This window comes from Physella acuta, unplaced genomic scaffold, assembly GCF_028476545.2.
Source record: "Physella acuta isolate Inbredline_101_S28 unplaced genomic scaffold, ASM2847654v3 ptg000519l, whole genome shotgun sequence".
Classification (NCBI taxonomy): Eukaryota; Metazoa; Mollusca; class Gastropoda; family Physidae; genus Physella; species Physella acuta.
The window spans coordinates 669,981-685,134 of record NW_026732038.1 but is presented as its reverse complement, the minus strand read 5'-3'; the positions used below and the strand labels follow the sequence as shown (position 1 = coordinate 685,134).

The following is a 15,154-nucleotide window of genomic DNA, read 5'->3' as shown; positions in this document are numbered from 1 at the left end:
AACTGGCATTATGTGAGGATAAAGACAAATGGAGAATATAAAACTAGAAAATTTCATCCAGCATCATTTAATTAATTAAACTGCATACAGTTATGGAAATTTTTATGGGCTAAAATACAAGACACTAAATACATTTGAAAGTAAAAACATATAGGAGTTAAATCTGGGTAATCATCATCAGGCTATTGTTTCTTTCTTTTCAAGTAATTTATCAACACTACATAACATTGTGATGCTAAATAAAAAACAATATCTTAGAAATATAATTTACAGAGAAAAATGCAATACATTTTTACTATAAAGAGCTATACTTTATTCCAACTTGTTTTAAAACATCTGTAAGTACAGACATGATGACTTCTGTATCTTCATGTGGCACTGTAGAACATTCTTTGTCACCTATTGAAATAGTGGTTTTAAATAAACTTTTGTATATATTGTAGAATATTGTAAAACAAATGATACAAATGAGTATGTTACTTTCGAATAAAGAATAATGTTAACCTCTTAATAGGCACTCGCGTATACATTGTATTTCATAGGTGAATCCTTCACAGTTGGTGAAATTGAATTTTTCCTAAAATATGAAATAGCATTTAAAATTTAAGTATTATGCATTTTATTTGAAATATAAATTGTAAAAATATAGTATAATTAGAATTAATAATTTTTAAAATCCTATATTACTTAATTTTCTTGTAATACAACAGTCGACTATTTTTGACATTACAATACAGCTAAAGCTGTTAAATACATGATGAAAAAATAAACTTTCTAACAAATAATCACTTGAAATCTTAAGACAAGTCAACTTACTTTGTCTTTAACCTCTGGTAATTGAAATTCATGCTTTTTTCCATTAATATAGACCTGAGTTGGACACCACAGCTTATCAGGAATCTAAAAAAAAATACTGTTTTTCAAATCGACACCTCACTATAAAAATGCTTTTTTTTTTTTTAAAAAATTAGCTTTGCACAACACAATAACTGCAGTTTAATTAAATTTATTTAGTTTCAATCACAAAAGCATTTAAAAATCAGCTTTAACTTTAGATTTTGGGATAAACGTATCAAATTCTTAAACAATGAAAAATTTATTACCACCACATTTCCTTTTGTGCCACGAATGATCAAGTGATTCACTCCTTCAGCTGTCTCCATAGAATAGTTTAAACAAGCCAGCTGTCCACTGGGATACTTAAGCAGTATAACACCAGATTTATCTTCACCTACCATAGACACATGTATATGTTCAACCTATTTTAATTTGAAATTTTTGGTTCATTATAGATAAACTTAATTTCTTTTTATAATCAGAGTAAATTAGTTTGATATATTGGCTTAACTACTGAACCTAATTTCACTTGTTTAAAACATTTATAACTGTTTTTATCATTACAAAATCTGTTTATGACTAATATTAATATTGTCAATATGACATCACAATTTATATTTTCAATATAATATTTTACCCGTTTCAGTATATGCAACCTCAGCTTTAACTATTGATGGTTTTCCTTTAAAGAACATATTAGCAGCCTGAATACCATATGCTCCAATATCTGTCAATCCTCCTCCTCCAAGTTGCCATCTATTTTATAATACAGAATTTACTAAATTTTGGAAAAAAGTCTATCAAAGAGATTTAAAATTAGGGCTTAAATATTTTTTTTCATTGGTAATTTATTCAAATTAAAACATTGAAATTTAAATATAAAATGAGATTTTTTACTTTAGCAAAAGTTAACCTGTGGCATCAAATCTATATAGTTACACATTTTTTAATTATAGAGTTATCTCCCCTGGATTAAATATTTGGTTTTACAGTTCTAGAAAAAATCCTGTACAAGAAATGTTGATTAAGGGCCTGAATTAATCAGATATTACAAAGATTTGTTTTATTCTAATTTTAAAAAGCAACAGCTTGATTGATTAAAATGAAGTTTACTTCTTTAACTGTGCAGTACTTAACATCCAGACCACTGTTCACTTGAAGCTAGAGGACGCGCTTGTAGTTTAAAACAGCGCAGTCATTTTGTAAAATATGTAAACCCTTTGTAAGTAATTCAGAGTACCACACACAAACCTTACTTGTCAAGACGTTTCTGGGTCAACTTTGGTCCACAAAATGAAGCCTCTATTATTTTGACATCACCTATTGCACCCTTGACTAGAACCTCTTCTCTCATAAATTTGTAGACAGGAAAAAATCTACTCCACCAACCCTACAAAGAAAACCAATTTGTATTTTCTTCTCAGGCATTACCATATTACAGTATAATACATAATATATGTATAGACACTAACACATCTGGCTTTGGAAAAATGTATAGGTGAATCCTACCTCAACAAAAAGAACATTATTTTTTTTCGCAGCATCTAAGACTTTATGGCAGCCCTCCATTGATAATGCTACTGGCTTCTCACATAATACATTAATTCCAGCATTGAGAAAAAGAAGACATGTTTCTACATGAAATGGATGAATAGTTCCAATGTATACTATATCTGAAAATATATTTCAAGTTGAGTATTGTATTTACAGATCTTGTCATGCAAACAGTAAGTATAAAAATATTAAAGCACAATATGCAACACAGGGCTTGCGTGAATACAAACTAGGCCTAAAGAAATGTAAATGTTTACTTACCTAAGTTAGGAACTTGAAGTAGTTCTTCATAAGAACCAAAACTTTTAGGAATGCTGTGTAGTGATGCAAACTCTTTGGCTCTAGCTTGGTCTTTTGCTGCAATAGCTAAGATCTACCACATGTACATATAAATAATTGCTATAATTTTGATATGAGTAATCTACCAGTTAACAAATAGGAAGAGATAACACAACAAAAAGCTAAATTGAGTAATAAATAAAAGAATGAATAAATTAATAAACATTAGTTAATTTAAACTGGTTAAATTAAAAAATGTTTAAATAGCAATGCAAATGAATAACATTTTGTATAATCCTGTTCTTTAAACTCTACTTGTGTATTTTAAATCTGATGAATAAAATGTATGTGTTCAAAAATAATAATAAATAAAACAATTGTTCAAAGAGTGCTTACTGAATGTTCTGTTTTTGGCAATGAGTTCACGCAGATACAAAAATCATTTGAGATTTGTCCAGCTCCACAAATGGCCCAGTTTGTTGGTTTAGACATTCTTTTATTTTCTTGTAGAGCTACTCCTATATCCTACCAAAATAAAAATTTCAATTTATCACAGCTTTAATAACTTTCATTCCTGTTAGATTACATTTAGAAAACAATGATTAACACACATTAACAATAACCTGTCACCAAATGAACCTGAAATCAATACACACTATCATTTTTTAGCTATACAATGTAATGGTTGATTATTTCTAAGTAAGTGAAAGACCATTATATGGACAATGGTAGATTATATTTTAATTGAAATAGAATGAATAATGTTAATTAAAAAAGCAATTTTAATGTTTTAGTATCTAGACTACGCTACAGTCTAATAGAATTTTTTTTATAGGAGACAGAGGAAGAAACTTGCTGAGTAGAGATGACTGCAGTTCATCTGCAATGTTGGATTTGTATGATCCTACAATGTTACAGTTAGGAATAAAGAAAGGGTGTTTAAATATTTTAAAAATCTTGAATTTATAAAACATATAATATAAAAAAATTCATTACAAGTTTTGGTAAAACTTCTGTACAAATTTGATGTATTTGTATTTTTGGTCATTAATTAAATTAAGGCGCAGGCTATTCCCAGTCAGCTAACATTTCATACAAAATAAGGTTAGGATTAATATCTTTCAATAACAAGAGCATTTATTATGACTGTGGGATAAGGTATAGATTAAGAGAGCAGTACTATTTTTTGGTGTTATATTTTTATAAGATAAAGTATAATGGTTTAAGTTTATTTTATGCACATGTCTGCTACGTAGATGATCAATTGTGCACTCTAAATCTAAAGTAATAAATCAGGGCTTAGTCGTAATAGTAATTTTTAAATTCATAATTGCATCACATTAGTAGTTCAAATTGCTAAACTCCACTGTCATTTAGTATTTTGAAAATCACATAGAATAAATTAAATATCAGGTGAAATAGTTTTTATTATTTATGTTTCCAGTTTCCCTGCAATTTTCCTGTTTTCTTTTTTCTCTCTTAGCAAATAGAAATATGCCTACAATCACTAAACAAATGAGAAAAAATTAAAAACAAGGTAATTAAAAAGTCTAGTGACAATTTTAGCGCAATTTCCTTATGTTATCTAAAAATAGCTCTGTCGTAGCGCAAATCAAGAGCAGGGTTAGTAAAACCATTGGTTAAAATACATGTTTTATTTACAATAGAGTTACATGACTAAAAACCATTGCGCGCCTAGCTACTGAACGTGATGACGCAGCCATTGAACGTGATGACGCGTGTGGTGTGGTTGGATAAAAATGCCTACTAATTCGGTCCAAATTTTAATTAATTCAAAAAAAAATGTGTGACCGAACAAAAGGGTATTTTTGAAAACTTTCTTCGGCAATATTGTTCTAAATTATGGCAGGAATCGATTGGTACATGTTTCAAGTCGCTAAGTGGTCTGGTTGCTGAGATATGGGCCAAAAACTGCATTTTTTCGAGGTTTTTTGGTTTTTCCGGGAAATCCATGAAAGAAACCCGGAATTTTTTGGGCCTATGTTCATCCTCGTAACTTGCTTAACATAATTGCTTTTGGAACTAGTCCTCGATATTGCTTCGTTGAGGAGGAGATACGACTTAAAGCTGCGGACACACATCCATCCATTCATTCATACATTCATACATCCAGAAATGACGGGTTAATAAACGCAATTCTCCAGAATGGAAATTGCGCTAAAAAGCATCTTGTTCATTAATAATAGCAAAAAATAAAAGGTGTGAATAACAAATAAAAGAAAAACTTTTAAAGGCATTTGATGGGTTCAAACCCACAACATCCAACACATCAGCTACACAATTTTCTACTCTACCACACAGCTTCATGCCTTACACAGCTTTTTTAATATTAAACCTATTGAAAATAGTTACGACTGGGGATAGTCCTGACACAGCTATTCCCAGTTGACTGTATAAAATTGATATTCATTTGGGTAATAAAACATTTGAAATTTTTTTAAAAAGTAAAAACTTAACAATAAGTTTTTTTGTTATTGAGACATTGATTTCATTAATAAAAATGTAGTACACAGAATGAAATATAATAAAAATGTAAACAAAGTTTAACAAACTAACGTTCAAAGTAGTGATCAGCATTGCATCAGAATACCATTTCATTTGCGTTTGTTGAGTGTTTGAGCCTCATATTTTGGAGCCCTCTGATATTGATCTATATATAACTAATTCTATAATGTACTCAATCTAAGTCTAGAATACTTTAGTAGTTTATGCTCTAGTAGTCTCTACTCTGCAACTCTGCCCTAACTATCTTTACTTAACTAATATAGGCATAGGGCATTATAGGGGGCCTACTAAATTAGTAAAATTAGTAGGCCTATTTAAATTTAGCTTCAGCTGTTGGCTTACATTAGCAGGGATAACTAGGATCTAGCTTAGGCAGTAGCAGTGTTTCTTCCAGACTTTTTTCTCCGGGGGGGGGGGGGGGGGGGGCACTTGAAATTTTCGGGGGCGGTAGACTTTCTTTGGGGGGGGGGGGGGGGGCGGACACTGTAAAAAGAATATATTTTCTATATAAATTATATAAATTTCATTTCGTTCGGGGGGGGGGGGGGGGGGGGGGGGAATTTCGGGGGGGGGGGGGGGGGGGGAAGAGATGCCTGGAAGAAACTCTGGGCAGTAGGTAGGTCTTAGGATGCAGACTAGGACTGGTGACTAGGTTGTAGGCAGACTAATAGTTAGTACTACTACTAGATCTAACTACTATTATTAGTACTAATAGTTAATAGTGATTAATTGTAATAGGCCTAGTAGGCCCTATTATAGTATTATATAGGCCTAGAATAGATCTATTCTAATAATAATGGTAGGCCTATAGCCCCCCCCCCCCCATAGTCATAGGCCTAATTAATAATTATTAGGCGGACTAAATAATAAATTATTAATTACATTTTATTAAATAAAACTTCAGATTTTAATAAGACTTAGCCTATAGTTTATATAGGCCTACTTATTTAAAATAGTCATATCAATTTATACTTAATATACTAGATCTAGATCACGGGTTCCCAACCTGGGGGTCGCGAAGGTCTTTCTGGGGGGTCGCCAACTGATATACTAAACCTTAGTAATTTGAAACAAAACATAAATATTTAGAAGAATTTTTGAAATTCGGCTTTATTAACATCACTGGAAATGTAATAGAGAAGAAATAAAGCGCACTGTACAAAGTTGTTCTCAGTAACGAATCTATGAAATCTTCAAAACTAAAACGTTATTTCAGACGAGTCATTCGGAACACACCAAAAAATATTTGGAGTTCTTTCGTTGGTAAGAAGCTAGTTGCAAACGCCAGAGACTTAATCGAACAGGAAGTTTTCATAAGCATTAGTGCAAGCATCAAATGAAGTCGCGATAGAAAATGCCAAGCAAAAACAAAACAAAAAATAGGAGAAAATCTCATCAAACGCTGCATGCACGTAAATGTTAAATAACACATTTTTATTGAAATTAAGCTTTCACCATTGTTTGCTTTTCAAGTTGATAAATCAACAGACGTGAGTTCGTGTTCGCAGTTGCTGGTCTGTGTCTGTATTCATGCGGATGATAGCAAAGAAGAGTTGCTCTTTTGTGAAGATAGCATGGAGAAAATAAATACCTTTTTTGAAACTGGATGATTAAAATTGGTTAGAATGGCTGTGGGGTTTGTACGGATGGTGCGCCATCTATGTTTTGCTCAAAATCGGGCTTTCAGAAAACAGAAAAGATTTAGCTCCATAACCACTGCCCTAACCAATCGACATCAAAAGTCCATTGCTAGTATAAGTCGTAAATTATATAAAATCTGGAGCCTTCAAAGAACTGAGCAAAAAAGTTAATATAGATCACGAGGTTCTGCTCTTCTACACTACAGTACGCTGGCTGTCAAACGAAATGTTTTAAATTGTGTTTTTGAATTGAAATCTGAAATCAAATTGTTCTTGGAAGAGCAAAGGAAACAAGACTCTTTGGTATACTTAAAACGACATAGAGTGGTTGGAGAGAGTATCATACCTAGCAGATGTGTTCGAACATCAAGATAAGCTTAACCTGAAGATTCAGGAAAATTAACGAATATTATAACTTTCCATGATAATCTCGGGGCATTTTTATCACAGCTGCAAAATCGGTAAAGAAAATAAATCTTGGAAACATTGTAAATTTGAGAAACTCTGCGGTGTGGTAGATGAATCTGATTGTGAGATAATTAAAATTTTGAATGAAGCGATTTCTGGGCATTTTGAATCTCTTGAAAAAGAACTGCATTGCTATTTATCTGAGCTGAAAAAAGAAGAATCTGCATTTACGCATTACCCATTCTCTTCTTCCCTTGATGTTGCCAGCATTCCCGATGAATTGCAAGATGAATTCTTTGATTTGCAGAATAATTCCGAGTAAGATGAAAAACTGCTGACACTATTTTGGTGTAGTATTCACCATTCATACCCAAACGTAAAATTGATTGACTTTTCGGGAATATATTTTCAACACTATTCTTCGATTAAAAACAAAATTAAGATAATTATAATGACATAGGTTGGCGTTAACAAAAACTTTTTTTAATTAAAAACTTAACCATGAAGGTTTAGTGAATAGTATGCAATTTTACTCATCCTATTAAAACAGTTATAAAGAGTAGTTCATATTGAAAGTCTACTAGAAAATCTTCTTTTAGTGCTTATTAATTTCCATACTAATTTCGGCTTTTTAATTCTATGGGGGTCACAGGTCACTTACTTTTTATAAAAGGGGGTCGCAACTCGAAAAAGGTTGGGAACCACTGATCTAGATCTATACTAATACTGAAATACTGCTGGTGCCCTCCTACTTGAACTTGAGCTTATTTAAGATATTAAATTATGAATCATTATGAATGGACATTATAGTTCATTATACTTTTTTATAGTCATCTCATTAGACTTAGAGTTTAGACTAGTTTAAAGCTAGATTTAAGAGTAGACTAGACTGACTAGACCAGTCACTAGAACTAGTACTAGTTAGTTAGTAGGCCTAACTATTAGTAACTAACTAACTAAGCCAGACTCAGATCTAGTAAGATATCTATTATCTACAATATCTCTAGTTCTAGTATAATAAAAAGCTAAAAAATTTAAAATTTAGGGCTTAGGGCCTAGTCACTAACTAAATCAAAAATAGTAGAAGGCCTAAAAAAAAATTAAATGACTAGATCTAGGGCCTAACTGAGTAGTGTAGTTAAGTGAGTGTAACACAACACAAGGGACGGAGTGGTCTAGCGGTAGAGAGCTGGACTGCTAACCCGAAAGTCTCGAGTTCGAATCCGGGTTCAAGTCAGTAGACCGTCCCTGAGTCCACCCAACTCTGATGGGTACCTAACTCTCGTTAGGGAAAGTTAAGGCAGCTGGGCATAGTGCTGACCACACTATCTCTTCATATGCCGAGGTCACAGAAACAAGTGAACTCTACTTCACTTGCCCCATAGACCGTCAGGTTTGAAAGGGAAACTTTACTTTTTTTTAACACAACACAACCACGTCTGTCAGCTGTCTATCAGTATACTCAAGTATGTGTACTAGTGTACTACTAACTATGTCCTATGAGTATGACTAACACACTAACTGTAACAGTCACTGAGTCAGACAAACTAACAACTAACAAGGTCACTACAGTGAGTGTATAAGTATAACTCATTATTTCACTCATTATGATTAACTGTATATTTCATATAGATCTAGGCCTACTATAATAAGTATAGACCTATAGATCTACTATTAATATACTACCCCAAGGGTAAGGCTATAATTTAGGCACTACAGGGCTACATTAATAGTTCCTAATTAGTTACTAAGTAACCTAATTAATAATTACTAATATCTGGCTTTAGTTCTAGATCTAGTTTTACTTTCTCTTTAGCATTTTGTTTTTCAGTTCTTCAGTATTAAAGTTTAATTTAAATGTATGATTTCGTCTATGCCTCTTTGTAAACTAGCATTCACAAAATATTTGAGATATTTCTAATATAAACTGCAAACTGTTTTACTGAGTGTAAGATCAAATCAAAATTTTAAAGATAAAATTCAAATAATGCTTTTCTTTCAAGCTATATATTTACTGTAACTTAGATCTATATTAATATCGACATGTAAATCATTTAGCTTTGAGAGGAATAAATAACAGTATCTGACCAAGTCGTTGAATGTTTTTTATGAGTCAGTTCTGAGACAGAATAACTCTACTGAACGGTAGAAAAGCCGAAAAACAGAAGTGAAGACAACATTTATTAGGGTATAGAGTCTAGATTCAAATAAATTTTATCAACTCTAGCAAACATATGAATTTTCATCCCCAGTCGAATGCAAGCTCTTCATAAGTTGCGGTAAGTTATAGATCTAGTCTAGAATTTAATTTTGGTAATCTATCGTTTTGGGTGCGTAAAATCGCCCGCGACTTGTAATGTGAAAACCAGGTGACTCCTTAAATTTGAATAATTATTTCACATTTTGAGGAGGATTTATGATTTTGAAATACAAAAATGTTTCCTTGTTTCATTTATGTACCTGTTTTTAAACAATTGAATTAAAACTTTTCCGTAATAAATGAAGACTAGCGATGTTTCCAACAGATGCAACCATACTCATTTACTATAACAGCCATCTTGTTTAAGTTTTATTTTTATAAGCTTTTAGCGGGAGATTCAGGGGGAAACCACTCTATTTTACAAATGGCTGCTGTTTATATAGCAAATCTTGCTCTCAGACACTGCTGTTTAAAGTTAATTTCTGGCCTATATCGATATATTTAGCCATTGATTTAGGTTTATTATTCATTTATCTATAATATTTGACACAAACATATGACAATAAACTCCTATTAAAGCCTTGACAATGAGGTAACGTTTTCGTACATTAATAGCCGCGGGCGATTTTACGTACCCAAAACGATAGATTACCTTAATTTTAAATTAATTGTTTTAGGCCGTAGCGGCGTAGCGTAGGCCACAGCCGGTGTCACTCAGCAGTATGTGTCTAGTACAGTAGTACTCACTTAGATTACTTAGAATCTAGACCTCGACTTGTAGTGTGTAGGCTTATAAAAATAACTGTTATTCAAAGACATAGGACAAGTAATTTGTTACAGCAAATAGGCCAAAAATAATTTATTTATAATAAATACTTCATCCCAATCAATAAGATTAAGATTTAAGAAGATAGATTAGATTAGAGGGCATCAATTGGTAAAACTCCATTTTAGCGTATTTTATTCGCTGCTTCCCGTTCACCTCCGGTTGAGCGTATTTTATTATAAACACAACCGAAACTCACAAAAACGTTAGGAAAACACTAGGATTAGACTTAGAGCTAGATCTTTTTTTTATATGACTGAGTTTTAATTAGAAAAGGTAAAAAAAAAAGCATTAGGACAGTTCCAATTAAATAGCGTGTGATCATCAGCGGGAGAAAAATCCCTACACGGTCGAGGGTTTACTGTGAGTTCACATTGACTTTAAATTTAATTATTAGCATACGTCATAGCTTGGGCAATAGCTGAAATGGTGTTGGCTCATTTTTGGGGGGTCATCTTAAGTTCAGAAAAGTTGATTTATAGCATTCAGTATTCCAAATTTGGATTTTTCTTGTTTTGACGAAAGTAAATTATCAAAACTAAATCAAAACTTTATTATGAAATAAGCCCAATGTTTTCCTAAAGTTTTTGTGTGTTTTGGTTGTGTTTATTTATAATAAAATACGCTCAACTGGAGGTGAACGTGAAGCGGGGAATAAAATACGCTAAAATGGAGTTTTACCCATGAATTTATGTTTCTCCATATTTACAAGCAGTGGCGTTGCCGAGTCGGGTGTCATGGTGTCACCCCCCACCCCACTTATTTTTCTCTGTAAATTTTGCAGTTTGTGTCTTTCCACTCTAATTCTGTTGTTAATACAACTGGGTGTAGCATTGTTTTCTTTATATTTTGCATGTTAACGTCATGGTGTCACCCACCCCTCCCACGCCAGGATCGTAATTATGTAGGCTACTTAAAATACTTTTTAAATTCTAATTACCCATTCATTTAACTGGCAAAATATATATTTATTCTATAAAATCTTGCAATTATTTTTTTCTTGGTGTCCGCACCTGCCTCGCGACGCCTCTGTTTACAAGGACTTAAGTTTTTAAAGCTTTTTCGGTATCCTAGCTAATAAATTATTTTTGTTAGCCTATCTAAATCACTGTAAGACTATGACTATCTATAGTCCTAATTATTAGTCACAGTAGATTTGGTTAGTAATGAAGGTGGGTATGTGTGTAGTGTGTACTGTTAATATAATAATGTACTGTTAATGGTAGTGGAAAATTCTTAACAAGGGGTGTAAGATCACCGGTATTTAAATACAATGGGTACCTAATTCAAGTTAGGGAAAGTAAAGACGGCGGGGCAAATGATGACCACACCTTCCTTTTATATGCCAAGGTCATTGTCAATAAACAAATGAACTCTACTCCATCTGCCCAATGGATCGCTAGGTCTAAGTTTAAAGAGAATTCTTTACTTTTTTTTACTTATAGTAATAAGAACTCAATTCTAACCCTAATCTAAGTAGGATAATTTTGGGAATACTTGTATATTGATGTCCAATAATAAAATTTTATGAAAATAGTTTGTTTGTAGCATAATAATAATAGGGTTAGGGTTAGCATTGACAAAAAAGCGAATCATATATATATATATATATATATATATATATATATATATATATATATATATATATATATATATATATATATATATATATATATATATATATATATATATATATATATATATATATATATATATATATATATATATATATATATATAGTTAACTAACAGTAATCAAAAACCCCTTTTCATGAAGATTCTATTATTGTGCCATTATCAGACACTGGTATAACCTTCAAATACACCTACCAAAGCCTTAAGCCAGCTTTTGGAGTATTGGTATTAACAATGTCTTACAATATACTCTTTTGCAAACAGGTGTACCAATAGTCTTAGTTACACATTTTCAATTAAAGCGCTGATGTAGATTGCTGTTGTAGGTTGTTGATAAAATACTACTAGTACTGACTAATTGAAGTATTTGAAAGAACTCATTAGATTTTCCTAGTAAATTTTATCTACATTGTAGGCTAATTTAAATGAAACAGTGAATAAAACTGAGATTATTACTAGGCATACAGTCATGCCTACTGTCCCAATTTTTCCGCTAAATTCTTTTCACCATTCAACTCGTATCAAAGTTTGTTCCATTAAATTGAAAAAAAAGCAAAAATATCTAATTTATAAAATCATGATAAATTTAATTGAAAAAGAACTGGGGAAATGCGACTATTTTCTTTTGGCATTCCATCATTTCTGTTTACTTAGATTTACATGTTGATAATATGGAAAATGTCAGCTACTAGGGCTGCAGAAGCTTTAAACATGAAAACAGTATATTAAAAATATTCAGAGAAATTTTTATAAAACTGAAATACATTTTCTTAAATTTGTAAATTTAAATCAAATAGTAAATAAAATATGAAGGAAAATATCATCATCTCAATATAATCAGCAAACTTGACGTAGATCTAGAATAAAAAATCAGTTTAAAAAATTACATGAAGATAGATTAACTTTACAGTTCATGGCTCTGGTATGTTTTTGTTCATATGCCCCACTACTTGATCTAGCTAGTACATAGCAAGTCAGGAACACATGCACTTGGAAAGCAAACAATAAATCCAAAATAGTTTTACAGTTGTGTTGTAGCATCAACTATTGTTGCATCAAATCTATAATAATGTTTGTAACAGCTGAAGCTATGATTTTATTGCCTGCTTAGGTTAAGTGGAGGGTGGTAAATGTTTTTTTAAAAAGTAAGCTGAAATTAAGCAATAGTATATATATAGACCCACATGCTGACTAGATATTAATTTTATAAAACTACACATAATACACATATTTACTGTGTATCTCTTTTCTAATTATATGTATTTCTGTTCCTCTTTTCTGCTTGAAATTTATGTATGATTGTTTCTAATTTTAGTAGCCAGGGTTTGGTATGTCTAGGCCTATATTTATTATTGAAGTTGAAGCTTGTTTGATTATTTTGTGTGTGCATCAGACTGTTTAATAGTAAGCCAAATAAATGACATTTTTCAGTGACAACTGGCAAAAGCATTTACTTGGTTAAATCATCCCATACTCATCATCAGCATAGTACTTTCATGAACATTAACTCACAACGTTACTCACATCCACATCATTAACTTTGTTACAATTAAAATTTCTAGTCATGTCCGTCATTCTTCATATTTTTGTTTGCATTTGCGCCGCCATCTGAGTCTACTATCATCTATGGTAAAATTCAGCGCATGGATTTGAAACATGTTCAGTGTAGTGAAGATTACAAAGTCTACTTAAAAGCTGCAATTCGGTCAGCAGAATGGAGAGTAGACAATCAGTAATCAGCACATCTAATGGCAGAAACTAATTTCAATTGTGGTAAAAATTCTGCACATGTGTGTGCACTCTACAAGGCAGTACCCGTCACATGAAGAATGGGTTTTGCGTTCATCACACATTTTACCTCTTTGTCTTTTTCAAGAATTTGCTATATAGCAATGTAGGCCGTCTCACAAAATTTAAATTAGCCTACTACCTTATTTTTCTATGCATACCTTGCTAGTGCTTTCATTACATTTTATATAAACATCAAATTTCAGACCCTGATTTAGATCTTGGAATTGAAATAATTCAGTTTCAAAACATTCCTAAACACATTTTCCCAAAATAAATATTTTTTCGGCAAAAACTTTCTTAGTATTGTTCTTGTCAACTTCCCAAAGTTTCATGACAATTGGATGAAAAGGAGTAGTCATGCATAAGAGACTTACAAAGACACACACCCACAGACATACATTTATTTATATCTACATATACATTTATACACACACACATATGCGTGCCTTATATATATATATATATATATATATATATATATATATATATATATTATTATCTACATTCTGTAATTCTCTGGGGGTGGGTATTCAGTCCATAAGGAGTTGAAGTGCACTAATGACACAGGAACAGAACACCCGCTTACATTCTCTTCTGTGATTATATGGGGGTTTCTACTACTGCCATTCTATATAAAGGTCAAGTGGCACAGCAGTGTAAACACAACAAGCCTCAAGCATAGTTGTAAAGTAGGATTGTTTAGGTCATTTTGACCCAGGACTGTTGCGTTTGGGATCATTTCATAAACTTTCCCTAGCCATGTTTGAAAGGGAAATTAACTTCTTTTTAAAAATACAATATGATATTTTTAGAAAATGTAGTCGACATAATTTATGTTAAAATGTGTGTTTGTGTTAATCCTTGCAGTGTGTATCATGACTTACCTCCTCCTATATCCTGTTGGATGGTGGATTACCTTGTGTATGTCCGACTGTGTTATAAATCTTCAGTCCACTCCTACCCGTTGAGATCCGGGGTTTTATGAGTTGTTGAACCCCTTGTGTCTATCAAGGGTCTGGTTTATCAATACGGTCTTTATAAATGGGGTCTTAGTACAGTGGGTATGGATGACTCAGCCTTGATGCTTCGATGGGTCTGCTGTTGTCATGCAGTCTACATATACTAGCTGAGTCTTTATACCTTTTTAAGTTGGTTCTTTTGTAACAAGCTTTTACTTCGGTCACGTTGTCTGTCTGTTTGTGGTCTAATCTTGTTGCTTATTTTAATAAAGTAAACGCAATATCAACGAAGATTGATTCAACTGTCAACCATACTGTGTACCTTAAAGGTAGAGTTAATGTATTTTAAAGTCTAATATTAGTTTAGCCGTGGTCGCTTTAAAAGAAAACAAAAGATTGGAGTGGAAAAAACACTGTGTTTGGCCAGCCCGAAAGCTCTCTCTTCTAGATGGCGTGTTAATGATGGCTAAGTTACACAAGATGTAATTTAACTGGATTCT

General features: G+C 32.1%; 2 protein-coding genes across 6 annotated transcripts in view; one reads left to right on the top strand and one right to left on the bottom strand.

Annotated features, from left to right (window-relative positions):
• Positions 1-51: 51 nt before the first annotated feature.
• Positions 52-14,711, bottom strand: LOC131945025 (trans-1,2-dihydrobenzene-1,2-diol dehydrogenase). 5 transcript variants are annotated; one of them, XM_059305986.1, is made up of 11 exons: positions 9,016-9,079; positions 5,248-5,341; positions 3,067-3,195; positions 2,653-2,764; positions 2,347-2,510; positions 2,094-2,227; positions 1,475-1,593; positions 1,104-1,231; positions 817-900; positions 505-577; positions 52-399 (listed from the first exon to the last, which is right to left on the bottom strand). In XM_059305986.1, exons 2-11 carry the CDS (start codon positions 5,287-5,289, stop codon positions 296-298), a joined length of 1,089 nt encoding a protein of 362 aa, XP_059161969.1. In that variant the 5' UTR covers positions 5,290-5,341; positions 9,016-9,079; the 3' UTR covers positions 52-295. The 5 variants fall into 5 exon arrangements, with proteins under 5 accessions (XP_059161969.1, XP_059161970.1, XP_059161972.1 ...); XM_059305987.1 differs by having other exon boundaries at positions 5,248-5,330; positions 9,016-9,060; XM_059305989.1 differs by lacking the exons at positions 5,248-5,341; positions 9,016-9,079 and adding an exon at positions 14,580-14,711.
• Positions 9,347-15,154, top strand: part of LOC131945028 (CD151 antigen) — a 30,818-nt gene continuing 25,010 nt past the window's right edge. Inside the window, exon 1 of the mRNA XM_059305994.1 lies at positions 9,347-9,523. The gene's annotated coding sequence lies outside the window, so the exon portion shown is untranslated. The remainder of the gene's footprint in view (positions 9,524-15,154) is intronic.

Excerpts from the sequence above, each read along its gene's own strand:
- LOC131945025 (XM_059305986.1), bottom strand. The coding sequence starts at position 5,289 with ATGAAATGGTATTCTGATGCAATGCTGATCACTACTTTGAAC. Across the intron at positions 3,196-5,247 it reads TGCTGATCACTACTTTGAAC|GATATAGGAGTAGCTCTACA; the intron begins GTTAGTTTGTTA and ends TTATTTTGGTAG. Across the intron at positions 1,594-2,093 it reads ACCCAGAAACGTCTTGACAA|ATGGCAACTTGGAGGAGGAG; the intron begins GTAAGGTTTGTG and ends ATTATAAAATAG.